Source organism: Octopus bimaculoides, chromosome 9 (assembly GCF_001194135.2).
Source record: "Octopus bimaculoides isolate UCB-OBI-ISO-001 chromosome 9, ASM119413v2, whole genome shotgun sequence".
NCBI lineage: Eukaryota > Metazoa > Mollusca > Cephalopoda > Octopoda > Octopodidae > Octopus > Octopus bimaculoides.
In genome coordinates this window covers 2,832,025-2,845,303 of record NC_068989.1, presented here as the reverse complement: position 1 = coordinate 2,845,303, position 13,279 = coordinate 2,832,025, and the positions used below count along the sequence as shown (strand labels likewise).

General features: G+C 34.2%; 1 protein-coding gene across 7 annotated transcripts in view; it reads left to right on the top strand.

Annotated features, from left to right (window-relative positions):
- The window catches only part of LOC106869147 (5'-AMP-activated protein kinase subunit gamma-1), a 486,366-nt gene that overhangs the window by 444,084 nt on the left and 29,003 nt on the right, over positions 1-13,279 (top strand). For all 7 annotated transcript variants that reach the window (XM_052970373.1, XM_052970371.1, XM_014914748.2 and 4 more), the window contains one exon: positions 2,035-2,077. In XM_052970373.1, coding sequence (XP_052826333.1) covers positions 2,035-2,077 — 43 coding nt within the window. The remainder of the gene's footprint in view (positions 1-2,034; positions 2,078-13,279) is intronic.

Sequence of the window (13,279 nt, the reverse complement as noted above, 5' to 3'; positions counted from 1 at the left end):
AAAAAAAAAAAAAAAAAATTGACATAAAATGAAAATACACTATAGCAGTCTGTGTTATTTCCCTTTATACTTGGTTGCCTTGACCTTTTGTCCTCTTTCAAGGTCATTTCAAAATCAATAAAATAAGTACAAAACCAAGTACTTAAGGTCGCCTTTATTATTACTAAAGCCCTGGAAACTAGTTTCTAAAGATTGAAGACAAAGAAACAAAATGGAATTCCAGAAAATTAACAATTTTAAGAGATATTAAAATGTAGATTGATTATTTGTTAATCAGTAAAATCAGATGATTATGTAATGCTTTAATTAGACTCTCAAATAGAATAAATTTAAAATAATGGCTTGACTCCTTTAAAAAGGATCAAAACTGATATCTTTTATAAAATCCGATTTAACTACCTGATTAAATGGAAACGGAATCTATAATCTGAATTTACAAGATTAAGACAGTTTACATGAATGTTTGGAAGAACATACATATATAATGTAGTCAGTTGGGTAAAATGTGTTGTAGGAAAAGTATTGCAGAAAATGTGCACATTTGTTTCCATTTTTCACAAAGTCAATAAAATGCATCTTAAAAAATGTTCATGTCAGTAGAATCATGTGTTGTAGAGTCACACGTATGCAATCAGAAAATGGGCAGCTTTAGAAAGGAAAAATAGATGTGTTTTTAAACTTAGAAGTTATTCTATTGAGGTTGTACTACCTGAGCTACAGAAACAGAGTGAAAAGAGATTGCCACAGCTATTAACAACAGCTGAGAGAGGATGAGACAATCATGTTCTTAACTGGCTTACAAACAAGCTGTCTGTCAGCAATGTCTTGAATGGCTAAAATAATACACCTGACAATAGTGCAAAATGGTCCACCAAAAAATAGCTGATAGATTTACTTATTTCTAATTGGTTACCCTTTTACTATAAAAAAACAATATATCCTCTCAAAATGTCCTTATTTTTAACTACAGAATGCAGCTTCATATACCACTTTATCTCTTTTTTTAGGAATATCATGTTTGAAACTATTTTCTGTTGTGATGTCAAGTTTATTGAGGCAATGTGACTTGCAGAAAATACCAATTATATTTTTGGTAGATATTTAATCCACAGACTTCTCTTACATTTCCCTCCATCATTTACTATAGTCACCTTGTCCTGCTCACTCATCCAGCCCAACCCTTTGTATCACCTCACCTATTCTCACTTCCCCCAGTGTCCCTGAGGTGTTCCATGTGTCTACTCTACAGCAAGATATATCTGTCACTTCTATATCTCAAATCTCTCAACTGGCACAAAGTGGCACCCACTGAATACTACTCCCCCTTCCCAGTTGAGGGGGTTTTTGTCTTGCAAGGCACTTGGTGACCTTGTCAGTGCTGGTGCCACATAAAAAGCATCCAGTACACACTGTAAAGGAGTTAGCATTAGGAAGGGTATCAATCTGTAGAAACCATAACAAAACAGACAATGGGACCTGATGTGGCTCCTGGCCTTGTCAGTTCCTGTCAAACCATCCAACCCATACCAGCATGGAAAATGGATGTTAAATAATGATGAGGATAATTACTGGAATAACTATGGGATTTTAATGTTGCAGTGAAAGGGTTAAAATGACACGTAACAAAACGGTAAAACTAAATTGTCGTTTCCATAAGGTCGCTATACATATTAATGTTTCTACAACTTGTCAAGTGACAACTCTATAATATATCTAATTTATAATATACCAAAGAATTGTCTCAAATGTTTTTTTTTCATTTGTGGGCTTTCATTAGTGCTCTTAGGGTAAAGATAGTTGAAACAGCTTCTGCTGTGACTGTGGTAATAAATTGTTCTCTGAGTTATTTACGACAATATTTTGTGTCTGTGGTGTTGGAATATTGGTGTGTGCCCCCACCTCCTTTTTGCATTGTATATTTTTTCACAGCTGCTAAGGAATTTTATATCTCTTCCCAGATTTGGAATTATTGATGATAGTATAATAAATTTTGTAAAATAGCTTTTAACATTGATATATTTTTTTTAATTATAGAGATTCAGTGAAGATTTTGAACGAATGGATTTAGGTGATTGTGGTAAGTAATTAAATTAACATTATTATTTAAAAAAAAAAAAAAAGAAATATTTGAATTATTTCTACTCTTCTATTTATTTTTAATTTGAGAATTTTTGAAGAAATCTGGAAGGAATGCTACCCTCTAGATGATTTTCCCCCGGCTTATACGATTTATTATCTTGTTTTTGTACATATATCAGACTATATTGTTCAGTGTGTCCTTTCATAATTAGAGATTGTTGAGTGTTGTGTCTTGGGAGAATCATTACGCCAATTATAACACCGGTTCAATTGGGATCCAATTCCATTTCTTTATTATTAGTCAGTTGGTTAAATATTTAATCAACTAATTAATCGACTGTGGCATCATGACTCTCCCAAGACTTAACAAAATCTGTTTTAACAAGAATTTATACCAAGAATCTTACAATGAAATATTGTTGAGTGTGATTTGCAGAAAAATTGACTGCTGTTTCTAGCAGGTTGAGTAACTGTGCACTGAAACTTTTTTAATTCTGTTTAAACTATCAAATACGTAACCAACATCATACAGACATGACAATATTGCATTACTTGCCTCATAAAGGCTCGACTTATTTATAAGAAGAATCAAAATATATTCGGTGGTGAAATATGAAAAGGGGATGAAAAAAAAAAACAATTCATTAAAAAACATTCAAAACATAAAGAATTTGTAATGAATATGTGGTCTGATCAATAAGTATCCGGACTATTGCTATAGCAACGAAGCTAAAGCACAGAGAGTGAAGCCACTTGGCACAGATTGACCTTGAACTCTGCTCTATGTACATGTGCACTAAGTTTTAACGTTCTAGCTCACTTCTGCTGTTTACAGCAGTGCTTGGAAGGAAGGTGTGTAGCGTGTGATCATCACATTGAGCAGAGAATCTGCATGAAATTTTGCCAAAAGCTTGGTGATACCTGCTCAGAGACCTTCATAAAGTTTTCATCATTCTTGACTCAATCAAGGAGATCTTGTGCACTGAAACCCAAGTGTCTTTAGTCAGCTGAAAGCAGTTTTGGCACAAATTTGGTAGGTGTGTCTCCAGTGACAATGGACTGAACCGAACCGTAACTAATCTGCACATCCCCTGATAATTCACGTATGGTGATTCAACGATTTCATCTCACAGCTGCAGGCATTTCTGCAATGTTTTTCCCAGTTCTGCTGGTTGCAGGTCTTCCAGAACCTATATATATAGTTGAAATTTACAGAAAAACAAAAGACGAAGACAGGTGTATAAATAACAAGCAGGTGTATTAGTTTGATGCTCGGGAAGGTGAGAAAGTCTTTTACGTTCCAAGCCTACACTCTTCCACAGAGAGAATAAAACAAAAAAAACTTTCGGAGTTAGCGGTCAATCATGGCGACTTATGAGTTTGATTTGATTTTTATTCTACTCATTTCTTTTTTTACATTTATATTCTAAATGCTCTTAAAATTATTTTCATTTCACTGTGGAAATATTAGCAAAAGGCACTGTGTGAATAGAAAAAAATCATTCTCTTCATTAAATAGTCAAGCAAAATCTGTTTCCAAGACATTTTTATTAAAAATAAGTAGGAACCTGACTCGCAACATTTGTTCTAGTCTTCCTAAATCAAGCTAATTAGATATTGATGATGATAATGCAGATAAAAGAAGAACAAGGCTGATTGTTTGTATGTGTGTGTGTGTGTTCATAAGACCTGTAACAGCAATCATTATTTGTTAAGTTGGAGTTTGTAAATACATACGAGATTTACAAGTGGAATTACAAGATGTATCTTGGATTACAACAGTGTAACCCACACATTGAAACATCGAAATAAGTGTTCTCTGTTTCTGATGCTTTTTGCACTTGATGACATTGGAGATATGAGTTTTACTAAAGAGCTTATAAACACATTCTCTTTATCGACCTTTTCAACAATATTCTCGTTTAGTGTCAATCCCAGTGACCAGGAGTGCTGAGTAGAAGCTGTCTTGTTTGCAGAGGCAGATTATTTCATCCAGACATTTTAAACTGTGTTCTTTGAAAGAACTACAGTACACTCATACGTGAATCACTTGGGGATGTGGCTCTGGGGTTTTGGTTGTTTGTGGGATGTAAAGGAACATATCTAAGACTTCGGTTTTAGTCTGCTGGTCAGGTATGCAGCACATGCACTGCCAGGAGTAGTTAGCATAGAACTGGCCAAGGGTCTGACAAGTCTGCTAACATGAAATGTGAGGTTTCAGAGTATGTAGCTGTGTGGTAGGATAGTAGTTGGTAGAGAACCTGATGAGTAGAGAGACTGAGAATTCAGTATTTCAGCTGGGTTTGGATGTGAGAGAGAAATGTAAAGTGTTTGGAACAGTTCTATGTCAATTAGAGATGCATGTGCGAGATGAAACAAATTGATGTCAAAAGTGGAGGATGGTGAAAGATTTGTTCAAAGCACTACCAGCATCTGCCTGTAATGAAAGTAAAAGCCCAGAAGAGTTGTGAACATTGGAGTCGCTAAAGGTTTGAAGAATATATCCCAACACAGGAAGAGATATAGTTGAAGAACTGTTGTTGGTTTGAAGAGTTTGGAAGGCAAGTAGAGGAAGCAGATGTATGTAGAGGATTAGGGGCATGGGGGATCTATATGTGTGTGGACACCACCTTTCAGAGTAAATTGTAGCCTGTAAAGCAGATGAACGGTAGTTAAGAGATGAGATTTATCTCTTGGAAAGATATAGAACATGTGGTTTGCATGCGATTGAGGATATCTTAACTGCACAGTCATGTCTGCATCTCTTTACATTGAGTTCAGATCTTAAGATCTTCTTTGCTCTGGGTTGATAAAATAAATACTGCACTTGATTTAATTAACTATACTCACTTCCATATAAGTTGAAGTCTAGCATCTGTTAGAAATACATATATTTATTCAGTGGCAAGTAAAAGTATCAGTTGGGAAATTCACTGAACCAGGTCACCTAAGATACTGTCACCTGTGGGGTTTTTTTTTCCCCCCCAAGCATTTACTCTCAATCTTACTGCATTTAATCTGTGCATGGTATTCTCTGCAATACCAACTGATGCCATCATGTTCATTATCCTAGCTACATTCATCTCTTAACACACTTCCTTGTTACTTCCCTTTACCTTATCTACATTTTGATTATGAAAAATATTCTGTCCTGACAAAGTTCTTATTATTTTTGACCCAGGCCAGCATTCCAGTTGTGACCATTCTGGGTTGCTGTCCCCCCCCCCACCTCTTCTTTTGATATGATATCTCTAAATGTATATTGTGTCTTTCCATTTTTTTTAATGCCAAGGTGCAGTATGAAAATTATTGGCTGCTGTTTCAGATTACCACATAGTTTCCCCTGTTGGTTTGACTTATTATTCTTGTTCTGCACTAGTGCAATTAATGTGGGAATATTAAGTGTTGTCTAACCCATATAAATATATAGAAATATTTTATGAAAGGTTTTTACTTTTGGTACCTTAAAAGTAGACATGCATAAGAAAGAAACTTACAGCTGGGGCAGGCTGTCCAAGGCCCATATTTATACCATTAAGGGCTTTTTTTTTGTTTTTAAATGACCTATTTATTACAGTAGTTACAGATAAAGTCCAAAATCATGCCATTCTTTTTTTTCAATGAAAAGGTGGTATTATAGTTTTTTGTTGTTTTATTTTTATATCATTCTTGATTAGTTTTACAATTGAGAGCTTGTCACTTAACAGGGTTTTCATATGGGGGGCAGTTGATTGATCTAGGCTGTTTACTTGAAATTAATAATAATTTCAGCATTCATTTAGTCTTCATAAGAGCGTTTCAAATCTTGATAATGTCAGGTTTAATTAAATTTATAAACATTTAAATATAAATTGTTTTTTTTTACAAAGTATGAATCTTAATTTTTTTTTTAATGTTGAGACACTTCAAGAATATATTTATCAGTAAAGATGCATGTGTGGTAACTCTTTCATCATAATATGAGTTTTTCACATCACATTTTATTGCTATCTTAATCATTACAGTTATTAGTGTGGTCTTGTATTCTGATTTTGTTTTCCAACTTCATATTATTGTTTCTAGTTATTTAACTCGGTTCTCATATTCTTCGGTGCTTATCATTCTTTAGAAACTAACATTCTAACCATCCCCCTCTGAATCTTTTAAGTACATTTTTCTGTTCAGTTAAGGACAATAGCTCAAGCCTGTATTGGCTCTTGCTATGCTTCCCCTTCTTACTCTCTCAGTTGGACTCTTCCAGTTATCTGCAGTAAGAAATCATGGCAGTGCTGGTAATAATATGTAAGGGTATCCTCAAATTTATTACCGAAAAGGCTTCTGAAGAAGACCATCCACCTAGTGTACTGGATTATGAACAAGGTAGGCTAATAACAGGAGTTCCTCTTTAGTTCCAGAATGTTTATTTATTATTAGTTAATATGCTTTTTCTGTCTTAACTTTCATTGACTAGTTTCATCATCTTTTCTCTTAGTTCTCTCTCATCTCTCACTCATTGTTTTTTTTTTTCTCTTTCTCCTTCCCTCCCACTCACCTTATCTGTCATATGCTACAAGCAGGTGACCAGTCGATTGCCAGTGTAGAATATTACTTCTCTTCTTACTGATTGCTATGTTAGTTTCTACGTCTTATTCTGCATTAGTTTTTCTTTCTATCCTCGTCTGTTAACAACAGTGGAATACTACAGCTGCACTGTATGTTGCTTGCTTTAACAAAACATCCGTACAATATTGATGTTTACATGTTAGATATGTTGGCAACTTTATTGTCCTGTAAAATTATTATTTTCTTAGTTAAGATATTGAATAATTCTTGGTTTCATGTTTGTAATAATATTGGTTAGATTAATGGCAATACTGTTTAGAAATTGCTGCATAACAGATTGGGATCAATATTTTAAAATTATAAATGTAACAATAATTAATATTTTAGAAAAGTCTCCAGTGTTTGTGGGTGGTAAATTATGGTATTACTCTATATATATTTTCTTTTCCTTTCTTTCTTTTTAGTATAGTGATGTAATATTCTGCATCACAATTGAATGCTTTTAGACTGATATTTATTGATGTGCTTTATGGGACCTTTCGGTTATTGACCATTCAGATTATCATAAGCGTTTGCTGTTGCTACTTTGTCAATCTTTTTCTCTTCTCACATTTCCTATCCTCTTATTTACGTTTCATAAAAGGATAGTCGTGCTGAGATTCTTTTAAATTCCAACAACTGCATATTTTCCCTTATCGGCTTAAAACTCTTCCCATTGTTGAAATATTTAAACTATTGACATTTCATTCAAACACCATTGAAAATACACCAGGACTGAATTATTTTGTACATTTCAAACTTATATAACATATAATGCCTTCAGTGTTTCTCTTTATTTTTATATTTCTCTCTCTCTCTCTTCTACAATCTCAATGTATTATTACCTTGGCAGAGTTTGAACTTAGAAATGTGATACTCTATATTGGCTACAGCAAAGTAGCTAGTCTAGTTAAGCGTCTTCTGTGTTAATCCCTTAGTCCTATTGATATTAATTATAGATTGTAACAGATTTCAGTCAATCAGGTTGTAACTTATTCAAATTGTAATTGTAAACTTACACCCAATAAAAATTTTAGTGTTTGAGATTTTGAGATTGTAGTTACTTTACAAATGTTTCATTGCAAATCTCTTATTTAATTTGTCTTATAAATTTGTTTATTTAGATAGATAGATAAGTAAACCTGTGTGTGTGTGTGTGTGTGTGTGTGTTGCATGAAAATGTTGTCAAAGCTAGAGAATCTTAGGATGTTAATTTAATAACTTCACTGTCTTACAATATTTTATAGGAACGTTCTTAATCCAACATATAAAAAAAAAAGGGCAGAAAAAATAAATAACATGGAAACATTAAATTTGAAATATTTACTTTCTGTGGATGACTTGGTTATTCTATTTTATCACTTCTGTTAGAAAAGTAATTTTTCTAAATCATTCTGTTCGACTGTAGCTATGTGTATTTTACAAACAGTCTGAAGTAAATTTTCTCTAAAGTACAGATTCTTGTATATATTGGGTTTTCTTAATTCATTGCTTTGAACACACACATACTCTCTCTCTCACACACACACATATTCTAGGTTATGTACCTCCATTGTCAAAATAGTGCTAAGCTATTCATAGATTTGGTAAGTTGCAATACAAGATGTTCTCACCCGAGTAACATAAAGGTGGGTTTTGATCATAAAGTTAGGCTGTCTGCAGCAGCATATCTTTTGCCTTGATAAACAGAACCTTATCATTTTCTGGCTGGCTATAACTCACTACAGAATAGTAAGAGGAGGAATAGCTAAGTAAATTACCAACTGGCTAACTAGCAAGCAAACTTCTATTCCATCTTTTTATTATATTCATCTTGGATATTCATTTATTATATATTAGAGATAATCTATAAAATGATCTTATTTTTTTCTTAGACCAATTTATTGCAAATACTGTGAAAAGAGGAGAAAAAATATTTCCTGAGGCACTTTTCTATTCATTCTAATAGAATATTGCCTTTTAGAAACTTTGTTTCAATCACATTTATATCCTCATCCTACTAGTCCATCTGTATTTAATAACTTTTTTACATTTTCTGATCTGTTCTTCTTCATATTTTCTCTCTATATGTTTCTAAGATTTCTTATCTAACGGATTATAAAATTATCACAAAAAATTACTTGGATTTATTTTTCTTATTATGAAGTTTTATTTATTTATTTTGTAGTTTAACCTGTACCTTAAAAAAAAAGGTATTTTACTCAAAATCTTACACACTATTCACGTAAGAATTTAGTAATATTTAGTCAAATGTTTTCATTATTTACTCACTGCATAGAACATGAATAATTCTTACAATAAAATTTATATGGAATGTTTTAATCTAAATATGAATATTTTAAAACAAGAAATTGTGTATAATGGAACCAGAGATGGTATCAAGAGTTAAATATTTCCAAATTACCCTAATTATCACGAAGAAAATTAGCCAGAAGCTTCATTCATACAAGACAGTTATGTTACTATTAATTTTAGTTTCTGATTAGTGATGTAGCTTTTCTCTTCATCTAGATAACTGTAGCTTTATATGAGAGCTAAATTCTATCAAATTAATCAAATTATGGGTAAATTACCTTAACCTTTGAATCATGTCATCATAACCTTTATTAGTGCATGGGATATCTCTAACACAAATTCTACCTTCCAGTCTGCTTATCATTCTCATTAACATGTCATTTCTTTGCAATCTTTATTAATTTCTTACAGAGACAATGTCTCTAATTACTTAATTCCAGTGTATAATACTGGTACTTATTTCATTATCTTGGAAAGATAAACAGGAAAGTTGAACGAGAACTTTAATTTCAAGAATAGCATGTTGCAACAATATCCTGTAATGGATATTGGGAGTGCAGGCAAGTTTGAGGTTTCTCTGGGTGGTGTTGCTTTGGTTTGGGCACACATCGGAACAAGCAGAGAAACTGGGAAGTGGAAAGAAAAACACACACACACACACACACACACACACACACTCTTGTTTTAGTCAATCAAATTGCCCCCAGCACTTATTTTTTAAGGTTTGGTACTTATTCTATCAGTCTCTTTTGCCAAACTGCTAAGCTACAAGGATATAAACAAAACAACACCAATTGTCAGGTGGTGGAAGGAGTGGACAAGCACACACACACACACACACACACACACACACACACACACACACACACACATATATACATACATGCACACACACACACACACACACAGTTTCCATCTACCAAATTCCCTTACAGGGCATTGTTCAGCCTGGGACTATAGTAGAAGACACTTACCCAAAGTGCCACCTAGTGGAACTGAACCCAAAATCCACATGATCACAAAGCAAGAAATAATTAACAACATAAAATCACAATTAGAGAACAGAGGCAGATTCTCAGTACAGCAAGTATGCAGTGTTAAGTATTTCATGAAATTAAAAGAAAAAACAATTTTTTGCTTTGCTTTTAATTTTACACTCAAAGTAAATGAAACAGAAGTTAAGAAAAGCGTTTAACTCAAGACCAGTTTGGCCAAGGAAGAAGACTCTTTCCTCTTAACACACATGCAGTACATTGAGTTTCAGTAATGTAGCCTCAGATGTCAGAACAAAGCTGGGATCAATGGTCTTAAGGTAGGACCCAAGATATTGCAGTACGCAAAAGAGAAAACAAAAGGTGAAGATACAAAAAAAAAAAAATTGTGCAGCATCTAGCAATTTAGCAGCTGACTACTCAAAGTAAAGTAGTTTGTGCTGGTTTCTACCCCTACTGTAGTTGCATCTGCTGGCCCAGGTATCAGTTGGCAGCACTGCTTATTGCAATTTTATTAGGGCTAGGCAGTCATTTATGTCGTGTTGTCATAACTTTGGTCTTACCTGAAGAATCTTTGATCCCTGCTTATATTGTCTTGATACAAGAGGATACATTACCAAAGTTTTATGTAACACACTGTGTTAACAGATATAATTTTTGCTTAGCCAAACTTTTATTTGAATTAATCTTGCATTATCTTGTAGCTCCAAGATTTTGATGATGTGACTGTTTATATTTTAGAATGACATTGCAGGCCAGACCTGGCCAATTTGAACATAGAAGAGGTAGAATATTTGGGCCGGATATGGCTAGGTTATATGCTAAAAAGTTAAACTTAGTACAGTAGGATGTTCTCGCTTACGTCAGTGTTTTGCGATGGTTCTGTGTTCAGAATGGTTAAATATTCAGGATAAATTTATCCTAGATACAATATGCCAAGAAAGATGGTGAAACGGTTGTGGCTGGAATGCCAGTCGACAGCTGGACACTATTGATATTATAGATTAATGTTTGTATTGGCGATAAAAATAGAAGCTATAACATTTTTCATTTCTATATTTTTATGCACATTTCTACTTAAATGAGACTGTTCTTCTTAGACTGTATGTAAATTTAGATTACTTCCACTCCTCTCTCTCTCTCTCTCTCTCTCTCTCTCTCTCTCTCTCTCTCCATACACAACTAATGAACTATGACCAAAAAACCAATAACTGGTGAAAGGCTTTCATATATCTTCTCTCTTTACTAAAATTTTCTTTCTATCTCCATGTAGCAAAATATTATAGTATATCATATTTGATAGCATAAAAGATACATGGGTACCCCAATTTAAGTGCATTAGAGCTTATAAATGGTTCGACTTTGCCTATAGACTCCAGGGTGGTTTTTTTTTTTTTTTTCTTGAAAAGTGCCATCTTGTATGCCATTGACTACAGTAATAAGAAATCCTCAATTACCTTATTCTGATGAGATTCAAGTAAATTTGAAATAGCTATATACGAGTTGTTAAATTTGAATATTAAAGACTATACTTGGAATGGGAAAATGAATATTCTATTTATATGGTATACTTGATCTTATCAAATTCAAATTTGCTTCAATTATGGGGAAAAAAAACCTAAATAATATTGACTTTTCACGAGACAGTTCTCTTCCGTGCAATGGCCCAACCAATAAAACAACAGCTTGCTATTTAAGATGTAACTATAGGAAGCCTAGTAAACTATAATCTTTAACTTAGCTCATCCCATGCACAACAATAATCTCAATAAGCTGAATCAAATGTTTACAAAATCGATGCCCCTTCCATTATAGCAAGACACCTGTTTTTGCCTCTCTGTCTTTGTGTCACACTAACCTTTCATCTTAAGTTTCTCTCCTCAAATGCTCCTGCCCCTCTCATAATTCCTTGTCTTGCAAGTTATTTGATGACCCTGCCAGTGTTTGTGCCACATAAAATGTATCCAGTCCACACTGTAAAGTGGTTGGCATTTGGAAGGGCATCCAGCTGTATAAATCATGCCAAAACTAACCTCACCTGTGCTGGTGCCACGTAAAAAAGCATTGAGTCCACTCTGCAGATTGGTTGGTGATAGGAAGGGCATCCAGTTGTAAAAACCCTCCCAAAACAGACATAGTAGCCTAAGGTAGTTTCCTACCTGGCTGGTTCCTGTCAACAGTCCTACCCATGCATGCATGGCAGACCGATGTTAAACGATTATGATGATGAATTCAGATATTATTTTTTATATTGTGCATTTTGTGGACAATATAATGCTATGGGTGCAATACCCTAACCACACAGCCCTCTATATTTGTAGTCCTAGAGCTCAAAAGAAAGCTATATATTCTACTGGTATTAGTGAGAAAAACAAAAAAATAATGCTTCACAAATGAATCCCCTTGGGATATTTATTCTATGTTAGTTTAGACAATCTCTTATCAGTCTTATTGTCAGAAACGCAGTGAACCAGCAGATGGGTTTTGGGAATCTGTGACTGATAACACTATTGTTTGCTATCTGCACAATAAACAAATGAAATACTGAATGATTGGATAAATAGATTATCTTAGTGGCCTGACTATGTATTTATTTCTCAGTTATAGTGAAAACACTACATTTAGGAAATCTGGCACTCCTAACAGTATTCAGAAGAGGCTCCACCCCAGCCATAAAAACCATTGCTTTTATGATTGGAACAGAGCCTGTATCAATGGCCTATGTGGACCTGTAGGGGCCAGAGCAAATGATGAAGTGACTTTTTCCCTTAAACAGTTGCAGGTTGACAGCTGCTGGAAAACCATGGGCAACATCTATATTCTGAAAGGAAGGACCAGGCATAATAGTTAATGCATGGATGAGTGAATATATTATGATTGATGAGAGAAGGTGAGAGAAATGAGCTGGAGCTGTGTGATTAGTGGTGATATCAAACCAACCAGCTCTGATAAGTATGAGGTACTGGCTCACTGAGTAAATGCAACGTCATGACATCTTTGATGCTATCTTAGTAATGTAATGTTGCAACAATCTTGTGGCTATCTTAGTAATGCAGTGTTGCAACAATCTTACTGCTAACGTAGTAATGCAACATCACAGCAAGCTTGCTGCTAACGTAGTAATGCAACATCACAGCAAGCTTGCTGCTAACGTAGTAATGCAACATTACAGCAAGCCTGCTGCTAACGTAGTAATGCAACATTACAGCAAGCCTGCTGCTAACGTAGTAATGCAACATCACAGCAAGCTTGCTGCTAACGTAGTAATGCAACATCACAGCAAGCCTGCTGCTAACGTAGTAATGCAACATCACAGCAAGCCTGCTGCTAAC